This window comes from Pteropus medius, unplaced genomic scaffold (genome assembly GCF_902729225.1).
Source record: "Pteropus medius unplaced genomic scaffold, Ma_sr-lr_union100, whole genome shotgun sequence".
Lineage (NCBI taxonomy): Eukaryota > Metazoa > Chordata > Mammalia > Chiroptera > Pteropodidae > Pteropus > Pteropus medius.
In genome coordinates this window covers 554,249-577,018 of record NW_024350398.1, presented here as the reverse complement: position 1 = coordinate 577,018, position 22,770 = coordinate 554,249, and the positions used below count along the sequence as shown (strand labels likewise).

Below are 22,770 nucleotides of genomic sequence, written 5' to 3'. Positions count from 1 at the left end.
GCTGTCCTATTCTCTCTGTTTCCCCAACCCCCCTCCTCCTGGTTATAGGTTACAAGAGGCAGCCACAGCAGGAGGGAAAAAGTCCAAATCAGTAAAAGATTCAACAAATGATGTTTATTTTCCCAATTTGCCTTCGTTCCCACCCCATAATTTCCCTGGGGGGGTCTTGTGCACTCGACTCAGCCTCTGGATGGGGGTCTCGTGTGCCCCTGTGGCCCCCTGGTGTCCAGGTTTGCATTTCCTGACCTCGGCCTGATTAGGACCTGCCCAGTGTCCTAGCGTGCATGGGCTTCCAGGGGCCCTTGGGAGAGCTGGCTCGGCTTTGGGGACCTGGAGTGTGACCCGCAGAGGGGTGTGGGCTTTGGAGTTGATCTGGGACAGAGAGACTTGACGTTGGGGAGCACTGAATTACGGCTGCACTTGGTGCTTGCTGTGTAGGCGTCCCGGGTTGCTTCTGACTGTCTGCCTCTGCCTCACGGGGCTGTCGGGTAGAAGAGGGGGCCAGTCAGGTTAGGCCTGGGCATTCCCGGTCCAGCTCAGAACTCTGTAGATTTCTTTCTCCCCATACCATGGACAAAAAGTCAGGTTTCAAATAAGAAGAGTCAGTTTTGATTCTGCTGACCTCCCCTTGAGATCACATCATTTTGTGCTGGAGAGCGAGACGTCCTTAGCCGATCCCTCAGACCCGAGAAGGTGCTTAGGGACGGGACAGGATCAGGCAGAGCTGGTTGGAGGTTCCCCCTGCTGGGTCTCAGTGGTATAGCAATGGACATTTTTGAGGTTGGAAAGAAATGGCAGCCATGGGATTTGAGCTTAGGAGGGAGGAACAGATAGATACCTTGCCTGCGATTTCTGGACGCAGGCCATTGGAGGCCTTGAGCAGATCTGGATTTTTCTGTATCCATTCGGTGAGGGAGGCAGCACCAGCAGCTGTGCGGGAGGTCAGGGTCACCCGAGCAGGAGGCACCTTCAGAGGCATCTGCCACGTGCCCATGAAGGAACCCCATGGACTTGCCTGAAAGGGAAAAGACAGGGTTTCTCACACTGCACACCCAGGGCTGAGATCAGGGCTGAGATCAGGGCTGAGACCAGGGGCAGACCTGCTGGCGGGGCCTGTGCTGGTCCTGTGTGTCTTCCGCCTTCGGTAATGTGGGTAGTAAGGCGAGACAGAGCGAGTGTCTTTAGTACCCACTACGTATATATTAAATGAGGAAACCACAGGTCCAAAATGGGGTCACTTGCTCCCTTCTCATTCAGGTCACCCCAAGGTTTTCATCTCCTGGCCTCCGCTGGCTAAACCTGCACCCTTAGGCTAAGTCTGGAGGAATACCCACTGGGTAAGTATCACCGGAAGACCACCATTTCATATGGACCGTTTATCAGCCTAAGGAGTTCTGGGTGCTAACTATGACCCTGTCCTGTTGGATAAACTGGTTAGAAGTTTGGGGGCATGCACGGTCTCCAGTCTACCCTCTCCATAGGAGTGGGGGTGAGCATCTCACCTTGGAACGGGGCACTGAAGGCAGCAGGTGACCACGCAACAAGTTAGCTGAGACCCTGAGTAGCCTTCTGGGGGCACAGCCCTGGTGGAGGCGGGAGACGCTGGGAGGGGGGGCGGAAGGGGAGGAGGAAGGCCCTCAGGTTAGCGGAGGGCAAGGGTCAAACTGAAAAGGGAGTGAGGTGCCCAGAATCCCAGAGAGTCCCAGAGCGCGATGCGAAGCAGCAGAACGCGGCCGTGTGGGCAGACTGGGTGCGGTACCTCTTTGGTTGGCTTGGCGGGACACCAGTTCTGCAGGTACTTGGGCGAGAAAGCGCTTTCGTACTGTGGAGAGAAAGGCGACAGCCCGTCTGAGGCCCAACAGCCCCAGGCCAGGGGTGAAGCCGAGGGGGTCGGGGGAGAAGCCAGGCACGGGTCCCTACATTTGAGGGGCGGAGCCTGAACCCCTGTGCTAGGCTTTAGAGGGTGTCATTTGGTCTCAGTGGTGCTGTCTCACATGGAGCCACATGTGGCTGTTGAGCAGTTGAAGTGTGACTGGTCCAAATTGAGGTACTTTATAAGCGTAAAAGACTGAGAACAAAAGGGAATGTAAAATATCTGACTAACTTTTAAAATATTAAATGTTGAAATAATATTTTGAATTTACTGACTAAATTAAACTTATTTTTAATTTTTTAATGTAACTACCAGAAAATTTTAAGTTACATTCATGAGTCTCATTATCTTCTTATTAGACAGCACTGGTCTAAACCAGTGGTGAGCAGACCCATCCTCCTGTCTGGGGCTGGCGGGAGAAAGCTGAGAATGATTTTTGTAGACCAACATTCCCAACTGATTTGATACAAGGGAACACTAACTTTGTATCCCAACTATGCCAAATGTTTTTGTTCCCAAAAGAAAGCTATTCTTTTCATTAGTCGTATAAAATATTGCACTCAATTGTTAGGTTTTGAATTTTGTTAAAACTTCATGAAAAATGTTTTCTCTCCTTATGCAGATACTTATATCTCTGATTTTGTCACTTTGTCCACAAAACCTTAAATATTTAGTCTCTGGCCCTTTACAGAGAAAACCTGCTGATGTCTGGTTTAGACTCTACAAACTTACCCCAGGGGACATGTTTTGCTTGTCCCCGGGCCTTCCCTTTCCCAAGGAGCTGAGGAGGTGAAAAATACTTCACCCCACTCTCAACTGTCTGTTCAGTGATCAGAACCCTGTGGGAGGTGTCAGTTCAAAGGTACACCCTGGAGGCAAAATTAAACGTTAGAGAGATGGAACAAGAACTTACCTGGTTGGCACTGTAGTTAGTGGCCATGATCCTGCCGCTTCCTGCTGTTTACCTTTGTTGCCTGGCAACCGCGGGAGGCTGGACCTGCCCGCGGACCTCCCAATTAGCCTGTGGCCTTTCTCTTCTTATTAGGCACTTGCTTGGAGGACAGTTCTCCCAGCCTTTTACCCAGAAGTTTAGGTTTATTTTCATTTCGAGATGCGAGGGACAGTGAGCAAAGTAGCTGAACAACAGCCCTGTCTGTCTGGTAGCTCGGCTTAACCCTGCCGAAGCACTCCCAGGCCGTCTGTGACCGGCTCTCCACCACGCCGGGCCATGTAGCCCCAAGGGCGGTGCACACTGGGCAGCGTGGCGCAGTGCGCCGCAGGCCTGAGCCGGACCCTGGGGTGGAGTCCTTACCGTCAGGACGTAGGAGCTGCGCGGCAGGCGGCACTGGCCTCCCTCCAGGACCCCTCTGCGGACCCCTGCGCACGGGGCAGTCGTGCCCGCCTGACTGGTGAGCGAGGCGACGTGAGCAGCGAGCGTTTAGGTGGTATCAGCCCAGTGGGTACTCAGCACCGGTGAGGCCCCGTTCTGCCTCAGGCAGAATAACAGGAATGGTATTTCACAAAGCGACCGACTCGGGTTTGTCCCCAGAGAGAGAAGCACGTCTTGTTCCTTGGTCCTTTAGTGCCTCCTTTTGCCGCCATCACTCTAGAGCCACAGGTGCTTGGTGTTGGCTGGATGAGCCGAATGAGGAGCTAGTGCTGGGACACTGAACCGGACGCCGAGAGCGCCACGGCGTGGAGAACTCAGTGGTGGTGCCAGGACACACCCAGCACGGGCGCGCGTGCACAGCACGAGTTCTGAGCTCGGCCTCTGCTGGGAGGGCTCCACGGCCACCCCTGTTGGAAGCTGCTATGACCCTCCCCCACACAGCATAACGCGAGGATACCCTTGATGAGGACCCTTCCTGAGGAGTCTGGAGGACAGCTGTAGACAACCAAGGTGACTGAAGAGACACCCATCTCTCTGCCTAGTGGTGAGCAGTCACGCGTTTAACTTGCCTGACTGAGAATAAACGGCGGGGATCACGGAAACAGAGTAGCATGTCATAGCTGTGTGCTTTGATGGTACCCAGGGTGGCTATGAAGTCTGGAAATAGGTGCTATTATTTTAACGTGTATTGAAATACATCAACAAACTGTTAATATGTATTCATTTATATGGGCAGAGTTTTTGGCAGCCCTGTAAAGATAGTACAGCTCTCAACAAAGGCTGATTAAGGAGAGTACGTGAGAAGCAGAATAAGCTCGTATTAACTAGGAAAAAAGGCTTCGCCTCGGCGGGTGCTAGGGAAGAGCAACCGGGGGCCTAAGAGATTCCAGATGGGTTCCATGTTGTTCTTTCCTAATCCTGAGCAGGGGCAGAAGGTAAACTCTGAATACACCTTGTTTTGCAAGGTGTATTGGAATCATATAAATATTTTACGTAATTATAAAATTACGAGCAAAAGCAATACCCGAAATTTAAAAAAGAAAGAATTCTCATTATTTTCACAACACAGAGTTTTTTTTTTTTTAAGAGATAGCCGGGTATAAACAGTTGGCACCGCCCACGGGCGCTCAGCAGCACGTTGTCCGGTCCCGCTGTCGCGCGGCGACATCACCCTCTAGCGGAGACGAGCTCCAGGCCTAGTCGCGCGCACCCCGCCCGGCGCAGGGAGGAGTCTGCAGTGTGGGCGCCGGGTCCTTCCCTTAGCGGGTGTTCGAGTCTCGAGGAGGAAGTGGTGGGGGATGACGAGCAATGGACAGCAGGGAGTCGCGGACACACAGATGTCAGAAGAAAGTGGTGGTGGGTGACACGAGAGGCCCTCGGAGCCAAGAGGATCTGGGTCCTTGGACTGGGAGCCGGGGAGGAACTTCAGCGCCCCTTGGTGGAGGGCTCGTGCCACCTCGGGCCAGGAGGAGGCGGCAAACGTGCCTGTCTGCGTCGCAGGGCCCTGTCCCGCACAAGGTGCTGCTTTAGGGAGAAACTCTGGTGACGAGTCGTGCTGAGTGGGCACAAAGAGGGGTCCCCCCGGGTAGGACGAGGTTGACGGGGGTGAATCCAGGCGTCCCTCCTGCCCCGCAGGCCTCTTCCAGAGTGTTGCTGACCACTGAGGTCAGCTGGGGAAGGGCAAGGGGACAGTCTTCTGTCCCTGGAAGGGAATGATGGCAGGGTCCTTGTGTCCTGGGCTACCTTGCTGTTGCGGGGTTCTCGAGCGGAGAGACAGGACACGGAGGCTATGAGCGGGAAGTAGCGTCTGTTGATGCGGGCACCGGCTCACGGATTTTTATCCAAAGGCTGAGCCCGGATTGTAGCGAAACGGGCAGTTTTACACAGTCTTGTACGTCCGCATTCCTACACGGGTACAGATATAAGGGAGAACATTGCTTGGTCGGCAGGCTATGAGAAAACTGACGTCAGCCGAGAGAGTCCTTGGAAGTGGGGACAGTCAGGGACGAAATGGCCAGGCAGGGCCCGGCTGCCACACTGGGTCTCGGCTGACCTCAGGAGTGGGAAACTCCCGCAGCAGGGAAGCCTGAGGACGGAGCCTCCTCTGTGCGGTTCTTCCCCATCCCGGCCACTGCTCTGGCCCTCCGCGGAGAACGTTTGAAGGTCACCACCTCAGCGTGTGTCTCTAATCTGTTACAGTTTGCAATAAGAAATAAACACTAAAAAAGTCTAGTTTCCTAAGTTCATTTTCTGGCCCTATAAAATCTAACTCCTTATCTAGTGAGATCATATGGTATTTGTCTTTCTCTGACTTCTTTCACTTAGCCTAACGTCCTCAAGATCCACCCATGCTGTCACAGATGGCAAGAGTCTCTTCTTTTTGATGGCTGAATAGTATTCCTCTGTGTGTGTGCATGTGTGTATGTGTACCACGTCCTTATCCATTCACCGGCTGATGGGCCCTTCGGTCGTTTCTGTGTCTTGGCTATTGTAAATAATACTGCGATGAACATGGGGGTGCGGACATCTTTTTGAGTATTTTCATTGGATAAATACTCAGAAGTGGAATAGCTGGATAGTATGGTAGCTCTATTTTTAATTTTTTTGAGAACCCCCCATGCTGGTCTCCACAGCAGCTGCACCGATTTACACTCCCACCAACAGTGCACAAGGGTTCCCTTTTCTCCACGTCCTCACCCACATTAGTTCTTGTCTTTTTGATAATAGCCATTCTCATTGTGGTTTTGATTTCCCTGATAATTAGTGATGTTGAGCATCCTTTATATACCCGTTGGCCATTCGTATGCCCTCTTTGGAAAAATATCTATTCAGATCCCTGGCCCATTTTTTAATGGGCTTGGTGGTCTTTTTGTTTGTTTGTTTTTGTTTTTGTTTTTGCTATTGAGTTGTGCGAGTTTTTTACAAAGGCTGCCTTTTCATTCGTCAGTGGTTTCCTTTGCCGCGAGAAGCTTTTTCGGTTGATGTTATCTCACGTGTTGGTTTTTGCTTTTGTCCGGGTGTCTGCTTTGGAAGGAGAGAGGAGTTAAGTTTATCGAGAATCCATTCCTCTCTCCAGTTTGCCAATAGCTCCCAGTGTGGCTGGCTTAGACAGACAGCTGGGTGAAGTTCTTGCCTCCTACTCTGAGGGTTTTTATCTACTCTCTCAGGAGCGAGAGGCTCAGATTCCTTCCCTCACTGGCCTCAGGGTTGACTGGAATATTTGGGCGTGTCCTGCAAGGGGTGTGGGGAGGAGCCACTGTGCTTGTCTAGTGCAGCGGAAGTGCTGCAGGCACCCCAACCCACTCTTGCCTCATCTGTGGTCAGCAGGCAGGAACCCCGCCTCTTCCGTGGTGGTGGAGGGGGCTCATATTCCCTCGTTTGACTACCCCTCCAAGGACTCTAAGGCAAAGTGCCTGTTTTTGTGGGACTGGTCTCAAGCAACTCTGCAATTTAGAAAGGGCTTCGTGAACAATGAGTGTAAGTGACCTGGGCTTGGCTCTAGCTCCCTCACTACAGTGGGACCTCAGGTGTGTCTCTTTTCAACTTTCTTTGTTCATCTGTAACATTGTTACGATGATATTTCATGATTGTTAAAAGGATTAAATGACACTGTAAAGTACTTAACCTGATACAAAGTAACGTAAAATAGATGTTAGTCATTATGGTTAGAAAGTGTACGTTAGCAAGTTGAAGACCCTGAGGCGATTTCATTCGAGAACTGCAGAACTCTGTTGCACCAGCATTTTCCTGTTTGTTCATCCTCAGAACCCTTTCCGATAGCATGTGGGTAGCTGAGAGGCTCAGGGTGCAGAAGGAGTGGGGGGGCTGGAGCTACCCGGGCCTGTGAGGCCACCCCCGCCCTAGGCCCCGTGAGTGGATGTGCCCCTTCGCCTACCCAGGGCTCTGGCCCACTTTCCTCCTGCCCGCGTGCTGCCGGTACCACATCATCCTGCCTTGGTGACTGGAGATCAGCCCTTCCCCACCTCTGGTCCTGGCTCGCCCACTTACAGGGAGGGGTCTAGGCTGCACGAGTGGGCGTTGGGGGGAGCAGGGAAAGGAGGAAGGGGTTTAGGCGCAGCATGGACGCCCCCAGGAGTACACAGGTGAAGTCACCATGCGATGAATTAATTTTGGGGAAATGCATGTTAACCTGTCTGGGTCTCGTCTTTGTAATGACAAGTTACTCAAAAGCTCACCTTTACCTAACCAGACTTGTCTTTTCTCGTGGTAGTGCATGTCTTTTTACCAGCCTTGAAGTCTGTGTTGCACTGACGTTTTCACGGAGTTAGGTTATATACACTTTCTGTTTCTATTTAGTCTTACTAGATTTTTTTTTTCATTTAAAAAACATTTAGTATTTTAGATAGGTGATATCTGGATGTAATAGAAGTAAATGCGAACATTAAGAAAGTCTTCGCAAGGAAAAGTCAGTCTCCTTTCCAGCTCTACCCCCAGTTCCCCATTCCCTTCCTGGAAGCAACCCAGCGACCAGCTCCGGGGGGCCTTCACAGGCAACCTACACATGACGCATCCTCACACGTGCATACATTGCCTCCTTTTTTCCGTATCCAACTACCCACGCAGTATACGCACTGGTCTGCACCCAAGTCTTTTCCAAGTAGCAACATGTCTTGGAGACCTCGAATGAGCCCGAAGTGAGATGGTGTGCAAGGATAAAGGGACCAATAGCTGTCATTCTGTGGTTGGGCAGGTGCCACCTGGCTCCTGCCTCAGCCAGGCGGAGCCAGTTTCCCCCACCGTGTGTGTGGCTCTTGGCCGAAGTCCCCAGCCCTGAGTAGCGTGACTGGCCTGTGCAGCAGCCTCCGGGAAAGCCCAGGTTGCTTTAGTGTGGGCGGGAGATCCCCCGGGCCTCCCCAGATGTGCAGACCACTGCTCTCAGGCTCCAAATGCACGTGACCAGCATTTTCTTATTTGGGGGGCACACAATAGGCATTCTGTATCTGTTTATTAAGGCATGTATGATGGCATTGACTGTCATAGCAGGGAGTGGGTGACACAGGTTGTATTCATGTTGGGGAAAGAGAAGTGAAATGGGTGCCCACAATGAAATAATTTGCAGCATTAAGAAAGAAAGGACGACATGGGCACAGGCGTATGGTGGAGCGCAGAGTCACAGTGCTGAATGGACGCGGGGCGAGGCAAGCAGTGCGAGTGTGGAGTGCGTGCAGGTGCGGGAAAGGGGGGACCTCGGCTCCTTCCCCCTCCGCGCAGGGGAAGACCCGGCTCTCCCCGCTGTGGGATTCCTTTCCCCAGTCTCTTCGCTCGCACGCAGCGCTTCACTCCTGCTCCCCGGTGTGCGCAGGTGCCCCCCACCCCCGAAGCAAATCTCTGGGACACCAGCTGGGTGTCTGTCCTACGGTTAACCGCAGGGGGGAACCAACACACGCTCGGTGACCGGTGAAGTGTTGGTGTGAGCCGTAAAGGACACTCAGGAAGCAAAGGCGCAGGAAAGAGCGAACCTCGTTTTCCCTCTCCATGCCTCCTGAATTAAGTGCTGGCAAAGGTGGGGGGATTTTTATTGTTTCAGACGTGAGCGGGGTTCCCTACCTTGGCTTAGTCTCCTCCTGCCTGTAGTCCGTGCTATTTCTCTGCAGTCCCGGGCGGGGGCGCCACGTGCCAGCGGCTGCCCCGCCAGGGTCGCGGGCCGCGACTCCGGCGACATCGCCGCAGGCTTTGAGGGGCGCGGAGAAGGGAAGGCGGCGCTGGGCGGGCCCGGGGCCTTGTCACTGGAGGGGACGCGGGGACGCGCGGACGCGCGGACGCGCCGCCTCGTCTCAAGGGTGGTTTGGCGGCGGCGGCTGTCGGCCGTTTCCGTAGTGTAGTGGTTATCACGTTCGCCTCACACGCGAAAGGTCCCCGGTTCGAAACCGGGCGGAAACAGCAGCGTGTCCTTTTTTTTCGCCGCCGGGTCGGAGTTCTGCACAGGCAGCGGCCGGGCGAGCCCGATGCTGACCTGTCCCCCGAGCGGCGACCCATTCGTCGCCGGCCGCGTTTTCTGTCCCCGGGAAGGGAAAGCGCCCTGGGCCGCTCCGCAAACGGTCGTCGGTTCCGACCTGACCCGAGGCTCCAGCTCCGGTTCGCGCCGCGTCTCGGGAGGCAGGCGGCCGTGGGACCGGGACTGACGGGCCCCGTCCCCAGGAATTCGCTGCGGCGTCCCGCCCACGTCACGGTCCAGGGGACGGGCCTCGCCCAGCGCGGGTCGGGGCCGCAGCCGCCACCCGCCTCCTCCGTGCTTCCCGGGTCCACCCGCGGCTCGGGGCGACCACTCCCGAGACCGCTCAGCCGTTTGTTGAAGGTCAGCGACAGCAGGGGCACCGCTCCGCTCACACAGCGGCTTTGTCACAGCCAGAGCCGGAAGCCACCCAAACGTCAGCCAGTGGGTGCAGGTAAAGGGTGGTGTGTCGGTCCCCTGGAATACCACTCAGAAAAGGCACGAACTATGGACCCGCACGCGAATCTCAGGATAATGATGCTGAGTGAAAGAAGCCGAACCAAGGGAGTGTATTATGACTCCATTTAAGTTCCAGCAAGCGGAAGCTATGCCGACCGACAGCAGATGAGAGTTTGCTTGGGAAGGGGGAAGAATGGCAAGTGATGCGGGCAGAAAGCGGCCCGAGGGAGACGTTTCGGGAGGTGATGGTTATGCTCCCATCTAAATTGCCGCAGGGCCGCGTCAGGACTCTCATTGGCCCTAGGCAATTTGATCTCCATGGGCCGCTTCTGCCATAATGATAATCTTTTAAAAAGGTTAATACAAAAATTTTACAGCTGCATCGGTATAAAAAGGAATGTATTAACATTATTAAAATATTTTCTTTGATATAAACGTTTATTTTCTTTGAATTTCAAAGATTTTTAAAAAGCCAAAGCATTTCGAATTTAAAATAAATTACATTTTCATAGGTGTGTGCCTACTGTCAGCTCTCTATTCGAGGGTGGTTTCACAGGTCTGTACACGTGTCAAAACTTAATGACTCGTACAGCTTAAATATGTCCAATTTATTATATATCAGTTATGCCTAATATAGCTGTTAAAAGTGGTTTCCGTAGTTCTCAGTACACAGGAACTTGAAGCCTGTTCTGGATACTCATGTAAATACATCGTTAAATTTTTCGTATTAAAATGTATTAAAGATGTTTTAAAACGTGTAAAGATTGAAGAGACTGACCTAAGTAAATCTGACTTGCTTGAGACCGAACAAGCAATTCACGTGGAGGAAGGGTCTGCCACGCTGATGGCGTCAGGTTCTATCTGGTTTGATGGGGCTGCACCATGTAATCCGAGGAAGGGGGAAGGACAGTGGAGACGTGGACTGCAGGGGCTGCAGAAGAGGGCGTGCCTGGAGGGCTGCAGGAAGCCGCTGTGGGTGGCACTTAGGACCCCGATACCTTGTGTAAAGTGGCAGCCGAGGTCAAATGATTTCCCCTTCTCAGTGGTGTGGGGGTGAAATTATCTGGGCGGCGGGGAGTTGGAGACAGTTTGGGGATGAAACGTGAGACAGGCGTCAGGAAACTCAGAAGGGTGAGGAGTCAGCCCGCACAGTGAACTGGAACCTGTAGTTGGACGACACCAACGTGTGGGCGACGGCCCCGGGAGCCCTATCCTGGCAAAAGTCCCGGGAGAGCGCGGTGTGGCGCGAATAGGCGAAGGAGCGTCGGCGACTGGGAATGGTCGCGACAGCGGCGGGTCGGAGCCGGCCACGCCTGCGGCTCAACGCGAGAGCCGAGCCCGGCGCCGGCCCGAGCGCTCGGCCCAGCCGCAAACCAGGACCCAGAGCGGGGAACGCAGCCCTCGGTCCTCGGCTATCGGGGCTCAGGCTGGGCTTGACGCAGACCCCCAAGTTCGCCGGTCTCCCTCGGTCCTCCACGCGTGGACTCCGCGCCCGGGCAGGCCATCGACCCAGGGTCTGGCTGCCACCCCCGGGGCGTGGACGGCGGGCGCACTTGCTCTCAACCGCAGGGAAAGCGTTTCTTTCCCCTCAACTCGTGGCGGAAGAGCAGTTGTGCTGAAGACGGGAGACGGGACGCTCCGCTTGCGCTAACCAATGCCGGGCGCTCCTGAGGCGGCAGGACAAACCCTGCTCATTGTACAGCGGGCAAACTCGGGGGATTTCTAGGGGGGTCCTGTAAGGCGGGGAGCGGATGCGACGACGGCGGTCCGGCCCAGCCTCGTGCTTTAGTGGCGGGAGCAAAAGGTCAGACTGTTGTCAGGAGTGGGATTCGAACCCACGCCTCCAGGGGAGACTGCGACCTGAACGCAGCGCCTTAGACCGCTCGGCCATCCTGACCTCCGGCGTCGACACGTCGCCAGTGCCCTGGCTGGGACTCGCCGACAGACATTCGCGCTTTGGCCCCCGGCGCGGCGGCCCGCGGACTGCCGTCTGGGTGCGCGAGGACACGGCCGCGCGCGGGCGACCCGGAGCAAAGCCAGTCAGCTCCCCTGGCTCCGACACCGTCCCCACCCGCGCCTCTCGCGGCGGGTCGCGGCACGACGCGCGCGCACCTCCAGGTCCTCGCAGCCTCGCTTGCCCTCTCGCGCCTCTTCCGCCGCGCGCGCCAGGCGTCCGAAGCAATAAGCAGCGCGCCCTGGAGTTTTCGGCAGCGTCCGGGTCCGGTTCCGGGTCCGGGTCGGTGTCGGTGTCGGTGTCGGGCCCCCGCCCGCCGTCTGTTTTGTTGGAAGACGCGGCGGGTTTGGTGTCGGGTCGGGCACGAGCCGCGCTACCGTGTCCGAGGAGCGCGGGCAATCGGTAGGCGGCGACAGTCAGCTTCAGAGCGATCGGGGCCGAAGTCCCCACCGCCATCCTCGTTAGTATAGTGGTGAGTATCCCCGCCTGTCACGCGGGAGACCGGGGTTCGATTCCCCGACGGGGAGGCCCGAGCCCTCTTATTTTGGTGGCTGGCGCCGCCCTCCGTCCGGCCGCTCGCTCCCACGAGCCCATCTTCTCTTCCCTCCGTCCTGCAGCGAGTTCCAGGACCCCGACCGGGGCCCGGTGTCTCCCAGAACGGTCACCGCCTTTGGCCTTCCTCCCCGCAGGGCGCCCGGTCGCCACAGCCGACCTGGGACCTCTCGTCCCCGCAGCGCCTGCCGACCGGCCGCCGCGCCCAGAACGGCTGGCGGAACGGGCTCCTTGCGACGCGACGCCACGCGACGCGGGCGGAGGCGGGTGAGTGTGTCCTGCCGGTGCGTGCAGCGGCCTGGCCTGGCCTGGCCCGCGGTGGACACGGGGTCCGACGAGCCAGGGGCTGGAGCACGCGCCCCCGGGGCGGGCCGCGGCGTGGAACCGGGGGACCAGGAGCGGCCGAGCCGCGACAGCGTCCCCAGAGGCGGTCGGTCGGGCGGGGCGCGCTGCGGCGCCGAGCTGCGGGCGAGCGTGCGGCGCCGGGGGCGCCCGCGTCCGGCGGCGTTGGTGGTATAGTGGTGAGCATAGCTGCCTTCCAAGCAGTTGACCCGGGTTCGATTCCCGGCCAACGCAGCCCGCCCACCTTTTGCGGAGCTCCGGGGCCCTGGGGCCCTGGACCCGCGACCTGGCCCTGCTCGCTGGGCGCTGGCTGCGCGCGAGTGCGGGCGCGGGGTCTCAGTGTTTTGGAGGTGCGGGGGGAGAGGGAGCGTGCGCTGGGTCGTCAGGGTCACGAGCTGCGGGCGGAGACACACTGGGTCTGGCGCCCAGGGGCCGGGCTGTGGGGCCGCGAGCTGTGTGCAGGGACCCGGCTGTGGGGCCGGGAGCTGTGTGCAGGGTGGCTTCGTCGTCCGCGTTCCCTGGTGGTCTAGTGGTCAGGATTCGGCGCTCTCACCGCCGCGGCCCGGGTTCGATTCCCGGTCAGGGAATTCCTTTTTCCTCTGGGCTCCGTACCCTCCTTCTGGCCCACGCTATCTGGCGTCTTTCAGCGTCGCTGGTCACCCGGATCTTAGGACATCTCCCTCCCTTCTTTCGCACTCTTGTCTTGATTCCCTTACTCCGCCCGCCCCCGAGGGTCGTGAGCATCATGTGTCCCCGCCACGGCCACGACGAACAGAGACCTCCCGGGCGCGCACCGCGCGTGCTGCGCGTCGGTGGCTCGAGGCTCGAGGCTCGCGCCCTCCAGCCGTCCCTTGGTCTCTCGTCCCTCACGGGAAAGAGCGGGATTTGGAAACGATCCCACACCTGCACGTCAGGCCACCTGTACCAGGGAGCCCGCGGCCCTCCGGTCTCTGCTCCTGCCGGCCGCCACTGCGCTGGCCTTCTCGTGCGTCTCCCGTGGACCGGTGACTGGGGTCGGCGGGCGTCGTGTGCTCTCGGCGTGGTTGGGAGTGGAGAGCGGGACCCTGGCGCCTCAAGGAGGAGGTGTGAGAGGGGACCTGGACACGATCTCCCGGAGCTCGACCAGCGGACTGTAACTGACCGCAGAGAATTGCAGGTAGGGGCGACCATTCGGGAACCCTCGCAGCCAAGCTGCTGGGAGGAGGTGAAGGCGCTTCGGTGACAGGGTGGGCTCCTGGCCAACACTGGGTTCGAATTGCGTCCCCATCGCTCTCCTTCCCAGCCCGGAGAGCTGGCTTCTACTGTTGTCCCTTTCCGCGCCCGCCAGACCGTGCGTCCACCCTCGTCTGCGTCCCTCTCCCCAGCCCTGTACCCATGCGTCTGCTGGCGCGCTCCCCAAGCTGAAATGCCGCCTGTGTCTCCTTCCCGCGCGAACGCCCTCAGCTCTGCCAAACGTTTACTGTCCGTCACGCTTTGCTTTCCTATGAAGCCAGCGGACGGCCGACCAGCTGCACCCACTTGCCAGCGACACGAGACCTGGACTTCGACAGAGCCAGACACCTGTGCGGAGGAGTCCCCGTGGGCTCACGGGTGCTCCCTGTCCCCGCGGGCTTTTCCCTCACCGGCCCTGCCCGCGTGGTGGGGTGCGTGGTGGGTGACGGGAGGGCCGAAGGTGCTGGTGCCCGTGGATGGCCTTCCACGAGCCTTAGGGCGCGGGGCCAAAGGAGCCCACGAACTGGGGTTTGCCGGGAGCCCGTGCTGGGAGGCAGAGGACGAGTGCAGGACGTCTCGCTGGCGCGCGGGGTCCAGGAGGTGGGGGGCTCTGGGGACCCACCCGGAAGTGGGGCTGGCCACTCAGTCAGGGGCTCCGCAGAGGCGTGGTGCCGTGCGGTAGCTGGCCTGGCAGATGTGCGTGGGCCTGGGATCTGGCGTGGAGGTAAGGACAGCGTAGCTGGGGTCTCAGGAGGCGGTTGGGGCCAGGACTGGCAGCGGTGACTTGCCCGGGTAGGACGTGTGAGAGCAGGGTCGGGGGAACGGAAAGAGCAGCCGGCCGCAAGCAGAGCGACTGGACTCCGGCGCCAGCAAGATGGAAGGCCCTGTGGTCAGAGGGGCCCCAGGCGGGCGAGCCCGGTGCGCCTGGCCGCAGGGCGGGGCGGGCAGTCGGAAGCAGGCCAGGGAAACACACGCAAAGTGCGAGCCGGAGACGGGGTCTAGGCGGTCCGAAGGAGACGCCAAGAATCTCTCCTGGGGACAGTCAGGTCTCAGGTATGTGTTTGGGGTTGAGATTCAAAGGGGCCAAAAAGAGCAAAGCAACGCGGGATGCTTCACAAGGGTCCAGGGCGGGCAGGGGCCAGGGGGTGCGAATCGGGTCCGGGATGCCGCTGCTGCGGCGGAGCGCGAACGCGTGAACGTGGAGTGCGCACTGAAATGAGCTCATGGACTTGTCGGCACCGACTCGCGCGCCATGTCGCCCTCGAGGAGGATGCGTTGTCTGTATCTCTTCACAGTGGAAACATTCCTGCTACTGCTGGTCGTGTCAACACAGTGTGACTTTGGGAGTGCGGGGTTAGAGCGAGCCCGAGAGCGAAGCGAGGTGGCGAAAAATGCAGAGGTGGAGTATGCGGGTGCTGTGAGTGGAGCACGGTAGAGTTCCTTGAAATGGCAGGCGAGACCCAAGTGGTGTCAGGGCCATGAAAGGGGACAAGAAAAGTGTCAGAGCAAGAGGGCCTCATCGGGCGAGGAGTCGGGGCGTGGTACTCCTAGGTGAGAGGCGCGGTTATGGGCGAAGGGGCCTGCGGGTGCGAGCAGAGCCAGAGAAGGCCAGGCGCCCCAGCAGAAGCCCCAGCTGGGGCACTCGGGAATGGAGTGCGGAGTCAAAACGGAACAGGTTGCATGGGCCGGGAATCGAACCCGGGCCTCCCGCGTGGCAGGCGAGAATTCTACCACTGAACCACCCATGCACTGATGGTAGCGTCTTGGGGCGCATCCAGTAATCCTCCTTCGCGTCCAGTCGGGGAAAACTGGTTACCTCCTGTCTCTGGAGAGCATCTGTCCCATTTGAGCGGGAGATGGCGACCCTAAAGAGGCCCCAGGCACGTCGAAGGCCCGAGGACGTGGCGCCCAGCATATGGGGAAGGGGGGGACGGAGGGACAGAAGGACCCTCCGGCGGACTAGGCTGACCCATCTGCAATTTCTCGGCCGTCGGAGGAGGCCAGGAGCAGGAGGAAGCCTGGCCCGTGTCCGGATCGCCATCTGGGCAGGTGATGTGTGTGGGAGCTGCCCAGCGCCGACGTTCCCTTCTGCGACCCCCGGCCCCGACCCAAAGTCCGTTTAGCAGCCGGCTTTCTTGCGGTTGCGGTGTGGCCGGTGGGGCCGGGCCGCGCTGGCGCCGAGTGCGGCCCAGGGCGGAACGAAGGTGCGTGAGCTTGACTTATGCGGTTTGAACCACGGCTCTCCTTCCGGGTCCCGCCCTGGGGCGAAGGTGCGAGGTGGAAGCGTGACGCTGGTTCAGAGGGGACCTTGGGTAGAGACAGAGGCTGAAGGACCCTCCAGGCTCTTTCTGCCGCGCAACGTCGCGGGTGAGCTGAATGAAGTTTGCAGAGGTCGCAAGGGTGCCAGCCATGAAAGGATAGTAAGACAAGAAACAGCAGCAACGACTTTTGTCGCAAGACCAAAAGGTCAGACCGTTGTCAGGAGTGGGATTCGAACCCACGCCTCCAGGGGAGACTGCGACCTGAACGCAGCGCCTTAGACCGCTGGGCCATCCTGACCTCCGGCGTCGACGCGTCGCCAGTGCCCTGGCTGGGACTCGCCGACAGACACCCGCGCTTTGGCCCCCGGCGCGGCGGCCCGCGGACGGCCGTCTGGGTGCGCGAGGACACGGTCGCGCGCGGGCGACCCGGAGCAAAGCCAGTCAACTCCCCTGGCTCCGACACCGTCCCCACCCGCTCCTCTCGCGGCGGGTGGCGGCACGACGCGCGCGCACCTCCAGGTCCTCGCAGCCTCGCTCGCCCTCTCGCGCCTCTTCCGCCGCGCGCGCCAGGCGTCCGAAGCAATAAGCAGCGCGCCCTGGAGTTTTCGGCAGCGTCCGGGTCTGAGTCCGGGTCGGTGTGGGTGTCGGTGTCGGTGCCGGTGTCGGGCCCCCGCCCGCCGTCTGTTTTGTTGGAAGACGCGGCGGGTTTGGTGTCGGGTCGGGCACGAGCCGCGCTACGGTGTCTGAGGAGCGCGGGCAATCGGTAGGCGGCGACAGTCAGCTTCAGAGCGATCGGGGCCGAAGTCCCCACCGCCATCCTCGTTAGTATAGTGGTGAGTATCCCCGCCTGTCACGCGGGAGACCGGGGTTCGATTCCCCGACGGGGAGGCCCGAGCCCTCTTATTTTGGTGGCTGGCGCCGCCCTCCGTCCGGCCGCTCGCTCCCACGAGCCCATCTTCTCTTCCCTCCGTCCTGCAGCGAGTTCCAGGACCCCGACCGGGGCCCGGTGTCTCCCAGAACGGTCACCGCCTTTGGCCTTCCTCCCCGCAGGGCGCCCGGTCGCCACAGCCGACCTGGGACCTCTCGTCCCCGCAGCGCCTGCCGACCGGCCGCCGCGCCCAGAACGGCTGGCGGAACGGGCTCCTTGCGACGCGACGCCACGCGACGCGGGCGGAGGCGGGTGAGTGTGTCCTGCCGGTGCGTGCAGCGGCCTGGCCTGGCCTGGCCCGCGGTGGACACGGGGTCCGACGAGCCAGGGGCTGGAGCACGCGCCCCCGGGGCGGGCCGCGGCGTGGAGCCGGGGGACCAGGAGCGGCCGAGCCGCGACAGCGTCCCCAGAGGCGGTCGGTCGGACGGGGCGCGCTGCGGCGCCGAGCTGCGGGCGAGCGTGCGGCGCCGGGGGCGCCCGCGTCCGGCGGCGTTGGTGGTATAGTGGTGAGCATAGCTGCCTTCCAAGCAGTTGACCCGGGTTCGATTCCCGGCCAACGCAGCCCGCCCACCTTTTGCGGAGCTCGGGGGCCCTGGGGCCCTGGACCCGCGACCTGGCCCTGCTCGCTGGGCGCTGGCTGCGCGCGGGTGCGGGCGCGGGGTCGCAGTGTTTTGGAGGTGCGGGGGGAGAGGGAGCGTGCGCTGGGTCGTCAGGGTCACGAGCTGCGGGCGGAGACACACTGGGTCTGGCGCCCAGGGACCGGGCTGTGGGGCCGCGAGCTGTGTGCAGGGACCCGGCTGTGGGGCCGCGAGCTGTGTGCAGGGACCCGGCTGTGGGGCCGCGAGCTGTGTGCAGGGTGGCTTCGTCGTTCGCGTTCCCTGGTGGTCTAGTGGTCAGGATTCGGCGCTCTCACCGCCGCGGCCCGGGTTCGATTCCCGGTCAGGGAATCCCTTCTTCCTCCCCACTCCTGTATCCTCCTTTTGGCCCACGTTCGTGGGCGTCTTCTTGGTCCCCGGCTCGTCACCCAGGCTCCCTGCTCTTGATCTCTTTTCTTCTATGTCTCTAGCGAATCGAGGAGTCAGGGCCCGGTTCCGGGGCCGACGGAGGCATCAGTGTCTCTGTCGCTTATTTTATCACATGCTGACTCTGAGGTCATGCAGCCTTACTTTTACTGCATTATTGTGAATTCGAAAAGACAGGTGGTGCCCACTCTGGTGTCCCTCGCCACCCTTTGCTGATCTTACACCTATTTTTGCAGTGTCTGTCACATATCCAGGCTGTCCAGATGCCCAGGTATGGCTAACTTATGGGTCTGAGTTTAGGTTCCCAGCATGAGGGTGCATTTCGGTCAAGATGTCCTTCGCCGTCCTGGTTCTCATCGTGGACGGGTTCCCTCCCTGCCTGTGCCCAAGCGGGTACAGGTACAGATGTTGTGTTTGCATCCCTCAGATATTTCTGCTTCCCCTTCCTTGTGGTGTGGGTGAATCCTTTTTAGTTTTTTGCGTGAATGCCAACCTTCCAAATATTTTAAAATTTGAAAATAATCACAGTATAGCCTATTTCCTAGTTTGATGGATCTGTCCTTTGGAGTAGCTGGTATATTAAATGCGTATGCTTCCTTATGTTGCTGGTATGTTTCTTTCTCTTTTGATATATTGTAACATTAGAACTCTTGTTTCTGGCTACTTAATTGCTTTCCCAATTACTGGCACAAATTAAGGGGAAACAGTTTAGTTCTCTGGATTAGGGGAGGCTAGCTGTTTCTTTATTGCCTCTGTACTCAGTCCTTTTGTGATGGGTCAAATATTTAAACCTACAGATTTCAAACCATGGTACCAGAACAACTATAATATCGGTGTGGATCGTTTATTTCTTTGTATGACAAACGTCTTATGTTTTTAAATTTAACTGCTTAAAATCTCCATACACGGGGTCAAACGGCAAAAACATTTGCACTGTTCGGACCAGGGAAATCATGTTTTCTCAGAAATCAATAAGAAAAGGAGATCAGGACAGTTGAAAAAATGTGTAAGGCCAAGAGGTGTTCATAGAACTTCAAGTAGACAAGCCCTGTCTCACTAGTCGTCTGTGCAATGCTGATTAAAACAAGCTCGTGATGTTTTAAATACCTGTTCTCATTTTAATGTGAACACTTTCATACTGACAGCAAAAGTGAAAGGCTTTTACGTGAACGGTTGTGTGGTGGCCCCATCGTGTCCCCTCCAAATTCATGTCCACTTGCAACCTCAACATGTGACCTTATTTGAAATAGGGTCTTTGCAGATGGAGTTAGTTAAGGATCTCAAGATGAAGTCACTCTAGATTTAGGATGGGCCCTAAGTCTAACAGCTGGTGTCCCTATGCGATGAGGATCGGACACGTAGAGACACCCAGAGGGAAGGCCATGTAGATAGGGATGGAGGCGTAGATTGTAGTTACAGTGCCTTGAGCCAGGAGCTATAGCAGCTGGGAAAGAGGCCGGGAACGTACCCTTCTCTGTGCCTTCAGCGGGAGCTTGGGCCCGCTGACACTTCGATCTGACCCCTGGCTCTGAAACTGTGAAACAATAGATTTCTGTTGTTCAAGCCACTCTGTTTGTGGCAGCCCTAGAAAACGAATGCATTGGGTTAAATAAAATGTATCAGTAAATTCATTTAACCTTTTATTTTACACCCCCACTTGACGAGGTCTCACCTCTCTTCCCTTTTCAATACCCTATGGGACAGGTGTATGAATTTCTAAAAAATGGGTGCAATCTCATTTAAAGCAAACACCGCCAGCATATTCGTCATCGTGTGGCACGGCAGCTGCGGTGTTCGGCTCTCAGGAGACCTTCCGCAGTCAGGGCGATGGGAATGCCACCGAGCTCCCCGCACTCGTGAGCGAAGGGACACTCTCTCCTGCCCTCGTAGCTCTGAGGGGCTGTGAGGAGAACACGACAGTCGCGAATTGCAGCGGAGGTGGACAGTGGCACAAAAACCTGGGGAAAAGTCATTATTTGACTTTTTCTCTGTTTTGGTGGGAGTTTTGTTTGAAGAAGAAAATAGCTTATGTCATCCTGTTTTGTCAAAGGGCAAGAGATGAGCTCTCAGTAAAATTGTAAGTTAAATGCCTTTTACTTTCACCCTTCCGACCCTTCCTGGGCCCCCCTCTCCCTTCTCACCAGCCCCTCCCTACCTCCTCTCAAGAAACCACCTCTAAGGTGTGATGGCTGTGTCTTCGACCAAAGAAAAATGTGGATTCCAAGAAAACAAAACCTACTCAAGCTAGAACAAAGGAGGAAGACTGTGAACATACAGGAGGGAACCTCAAAGGCTTTGAGAGACAGGAAATAAAGCCAGCCGCAGGCCAGCTGGCTACCTGGAAGTGATACTGAAAGTGGTTTCAGGAAGCCAGGCTCGGAGACATGACCACTGACTGTCCTGGGCTTTGCTCTCCACTTTCCCCCACGCCCCAGTTTGTGTCATTTCTCCCTCCCTCCCCTCTCCTTCCCCGCTTCCTCCCGCCTCCCTCTGCCAGAGGTCTCATTTCACAGGACCTAGCGTGGTCTGACTCTGTGATCTTTCTATTAAGGACCTGCCATCATCTAACTAAATTCTATGTCCCTTAATTTCTAAAGCCAGAGTCTGATTAGTCATTGGTCATTCTAACTCCCCCTGGGCAGTGATGGGACCTGGCCTGAAGCGAGGTCGAGGAGAGTGAAGAAATTAGCCCTTTCAGCTTCGAGCCGGGCAATGGGTGTCCACAGCGCCTATTTTTTCCCCTATGTTGTGACTATTGTATCTGAGTCTATAAGAAAAATTAATGTAAAATTTATATACTTGTAATTTCAGAAATGCTAGAAGGATGATCAGGTGTGGGACGATTTTTTTTGCTTTTACTTTATTTTCTCCTTTTTTAAATGCAGCTACTAGAATTTGTAGATGTGGCTCCCGTGACACTTCCGTCGGGTGGCATCGCTCTAGAGGCGTACCTAGCAACGAATCGATCCTGCCGAGTCCACCAGGAAGCTGCTGCTGCTTCTGCAAGCCTTCCGTCGGGTGGTGCCTGTCTACACCACATTCCTAGTTGATATGGAAAGTCATTCTCCAGTGAGCACACAGCAGTGGGCATCGCTTTGGCATTAACTTGGTTTCACCTAAAACAATCCCCTGTTTATCTGCAGTCCAGCTCTCGAACTGTCAAGTCCTCTTGATAATCTATTTGGAAGAATTCCCTGACTTTGACACTTGATGCTCTTTCTTGAACACAATTTTTAATTTTTCCTCTAAACCCACGAACCTCCAGCCACAGATATTTTTGCTGTCAACGCACCAGCACCCGTGCATCCATCCTGATCCCACAGGAACCGTATCTGTTAGGCTGGCCTGCTTGATTTTGCTACTAAGGGAGGAGAACTAAACAGATGCTTTGTCATCAAATCAGCTAATCAGTGGGAACACTGACATTCTGTAAGGTACAGAGAGCATCTTGGTACAAATTACCTTGATGGTTTTCTGGGTAAATGTCACCTTGACTGTACTCAATGGCGTTAAACTTCAGCGACTAAATTTTGGACTCATCTGTAAATTGGTGCAGATGCTGTCACGCTCTGTAATATCCAGACAACAAGGGCTTCCTTGTCCCATCTCTTCATGAAGGAAAATATGAAACACCTAAACTTTAAGGAAATATTTCCTTCCAGAATATCATTTTAGAAAAGTGATCAGATTTAGGGAAGTAAAACCTGAAGCTCAATAAATGTGATCTGTCTAGTCTTCCTGTGCCCATCTACTCCACTGAGCAAAACCAAGCGTGATGCATTTGTTAGGGCCTCTAGCCTAGAGTGCCCTCGGCCCGGTGATCTTACTCTTGAATTATGGAAAGACAGACAACTGAGACAGTTAGATAGAGCGACACGACAGTCCATGATCCTCGAGTGGGAAGTGCAGATGAGAGCATGCAGGCGGGGGCCGCGAGGGGACCCAGACTTTAGCACTTAAGGGAGGTACGTCCTGGGCCAACTCTCAGCCCTTCTCCGGCCCACGACTTCCTCTTTTACAAAAATGAAGGGTTTGGACTCCAGCACTCCACCCCTACGATGCTCCAAATGAATCCCCTGCCCTTCGATTCTGGTGTCAGCAGCTTGAATCAGCTGTCACTGGATGTCACACTTCACTTTTCTCTTCTCTTTCTTTTTTGCAAAGCAGAAACCTACCGTACAATTTATCATAAATTCAAATTTTGAAACAAGATGTGGACATCTTAGTGCCCTTGCCTCCAGAGGGAATAGGAATGTTCCAGTGATTATTTAGGGGACACTAATTTGAACCACCAAGATCCAATGGCCACAGTAACACTGTCATTGAAAGTGACAGTAAGTGATAACCCAGCTGTTAAGAGGGATTGTGATAATACTAAATTAGCAAGTCTGTTTACGCTAATGACATCAGAAACGAAGTTGGGATAAAAGAATATTAAGGAAGTCTAGATGGCCCAGCAGCACGTGTGAAGGTGACCAGAGTACAACAAAATAAGGGAACTTTGTGCCCACACGGCTGCCTACTCAGAAGCCCGGGGAGAAGCAAAGGCATTCAGGCTGGGAATTCTCCAGGCTGAAAGGTCCACGATGGTCTCTGACTCTAAGAGCGAGCAAGATGGGATCGTAAAGCCCTGACCTTTCTGGGAAGGAGAGCGAAGCTTCCAGAAAAAGTCAAAGGTTAAAAACCCTTGCTAACACTCAACAAAAATAAAAGCTACTTTTAATTGAACATTTGTTAGGTATCAGACAGTGTCCATTTTATAGACGAGGAAACTGAAATTTGAGGGGTTAAATACCTTGTTAAAAAATCCCAGTCTGACTTAAA

At 56.5% G+C, this 22,770-nt stretch overlaps 2 protein-coding genes and 10 non-coding genes across 14 annotated transcripts in view; 8 read left to right on the top strand and 4 right to left on the bottom strand.

Annotated features, from left to right (window-relative positions):
• Positions 1 to 33: 33 nt before the first annotated feature.
• On the bottom strand, positions 34 to 2,813 carry LOC120584224 (protein Flattop-like). Its single transcript, XM_039839922.1, has 5 exons — positions 2,787 to 2,813; positions 1,760 to 1,822; positions 1,503 to 1,583; positions 839 to 1,015; positions 34 to 481 (listed from the first exon to the last, which is right to left on the bottom strand). Exons 1-5 carry the CDS (start codon positions 2,811 to 2,813, stop codon positions 257 to 259), a joined length of 573 nt encoding a protein of 190 aa, XP_039695856.1. The 3' UTR covers positions 34 to 256.
• Positions 2,814 to 9,091: 6,278 nt separating this feature from the next.
• On the top strand, positions 9,092 to 9,164 carry TRNAV-CAC (transfer RNA valine (anticodon CAC)). The gene has a single exon. It is a non-coding gene; the product is annotated as a tRNA-Val (tRNA).
• A 2,325-nt stretch (positions 9,165 to 11,489) lies between these two features.
• Positions 11,490 to 11,572, bottom strand: TRNAL-CAG (transfer RNA leucine (anticodon CAG)). Its single transcript has one exon. It is a non-coding gene; the product is annotated as a tRNA-Leu (tRNA).
• Positions 11,573 to 12,084: 512 nt separating this feature from the next.
• Positions 12,085 to 12,156, top strand: TRNAD-GUC (transfer RNA aspartic acid (anticodon GUC)). Its single transcript has one exon. It is a non-coding gene; the product is annotated as a tRNA-Asp (tRNA).
• A 529-nt stretch (positions 12,157 to 12,685) lies between these two features.
• Positions 12,686 to 12,757, top strand: TRNAG-UCC (transfer RNA glycine (anticodon UCC)). The gene has a single exon. It is a non-coding gene; the product is annotated as a tRNA-Gly (tRNA).
• Positions 12,758 to 13,038: 281 nt separating this feature from the next.
• Positions 13,039 to 13,110, top strand: TRNAE-CUC (transfer RNA glutamic acid (anticodon CUC)). Its single transcript has one exon. It is a non-coding gene; the product is annotated as a tRNA-Glu (tRNA).
• A 2,302-nt stretch (positions 13,111 to 15,412) lies between these two features.
• TRNAG-GCC (transfer RNA glycine (anticodon GCC)) lies at positions 15,413 to 15,483 on the bottom strand. Its single transcript has one exon. It is a non-coding gene; the product is annotated as a tRNA-Gly (tRNA).
• A 728-nt stretch (positions 15,484 to 16,211) lies between these two features.
• Positions 16,212 to 16,294, bottom strand: TRNAL-CAG (transfer RNA leucine (anticodon CAG)). The gene has a single exon. It is a non-coding gene; the product is annotated as a tRNA-Leu (tRNA).
• A 413-nt stretch (positions 16,295 to 16,707) lies between these two features.
• The window catches only part of LOC120584192 (low affinity immunoglobulin gamma Fc region receptor II-like), a 57,831-nt gene continuing 51,768 nt past the window's right edge, over positions 16,708 to 22,770 (top strand). Inside the window, exon 1 of one of the 3 annotated variants that reach the window (XM_039839859.1) lies at positions 16,708 to 16,829. The gene's annotated coding sequence lies outside the window, so the exon portion shown is untranslated. Of the gene's footprint in view, positions 16,830 to 17,047; positions 17,177 to 20,848; positions 21,381 to 22,770 lie in introns of those variants that run through there. The other 2 variants (XM_039839857.1, XM_039839858.1) reach the window with 2 other exon arrangements.
• TRNAD-GUC (transfer RNA aspartic acid (anticodon GUC)) lies at positions 16,813 to 16,884 on the top strand. The gene has a single exon. It is a non-coding gene; the product is annotated as a tRNA-Asp (tRNA).
• On the top strand, positions 17,414 to 17,485 carry TRNAG-UCC (transfer RNA glycine (anticodon UCC)). Its single transcript has one exon. It is a non-coding gene; the product is annotated as a tRNA-Gly (tRNA).
• On the top strand, positions 17,800 to 17,871 carry TRNAE-CUC (transfer RNA glutamic acid (anticodon CUC)). Its single transcript has one exon. It is a non-coding gene; the product is annotated as a tRNA-Glu (tRNA).

Coding starts and splice junctions, on each gene's coding strand:
- LOC120584224 (XM_039839922.1), bottom strand. CDS start 2,813: ATGGCCACTAACTACAGTGCCAACCAG. Junction 1,823..2,786: donor CTAACTACAGTGCCAACCAG/GTAAGTTCTTGT, acceptor TTCTCTCCACAG/TACGAAAGCGCTTTCTCGCC. Junction 1,584..1,759: donor CCGCCAAGCCAACCAAAGAG/GTACCGCACCCA, acceptor CGCCTCCACCAG/GGCTGTGCCCCCAGAAGGCT.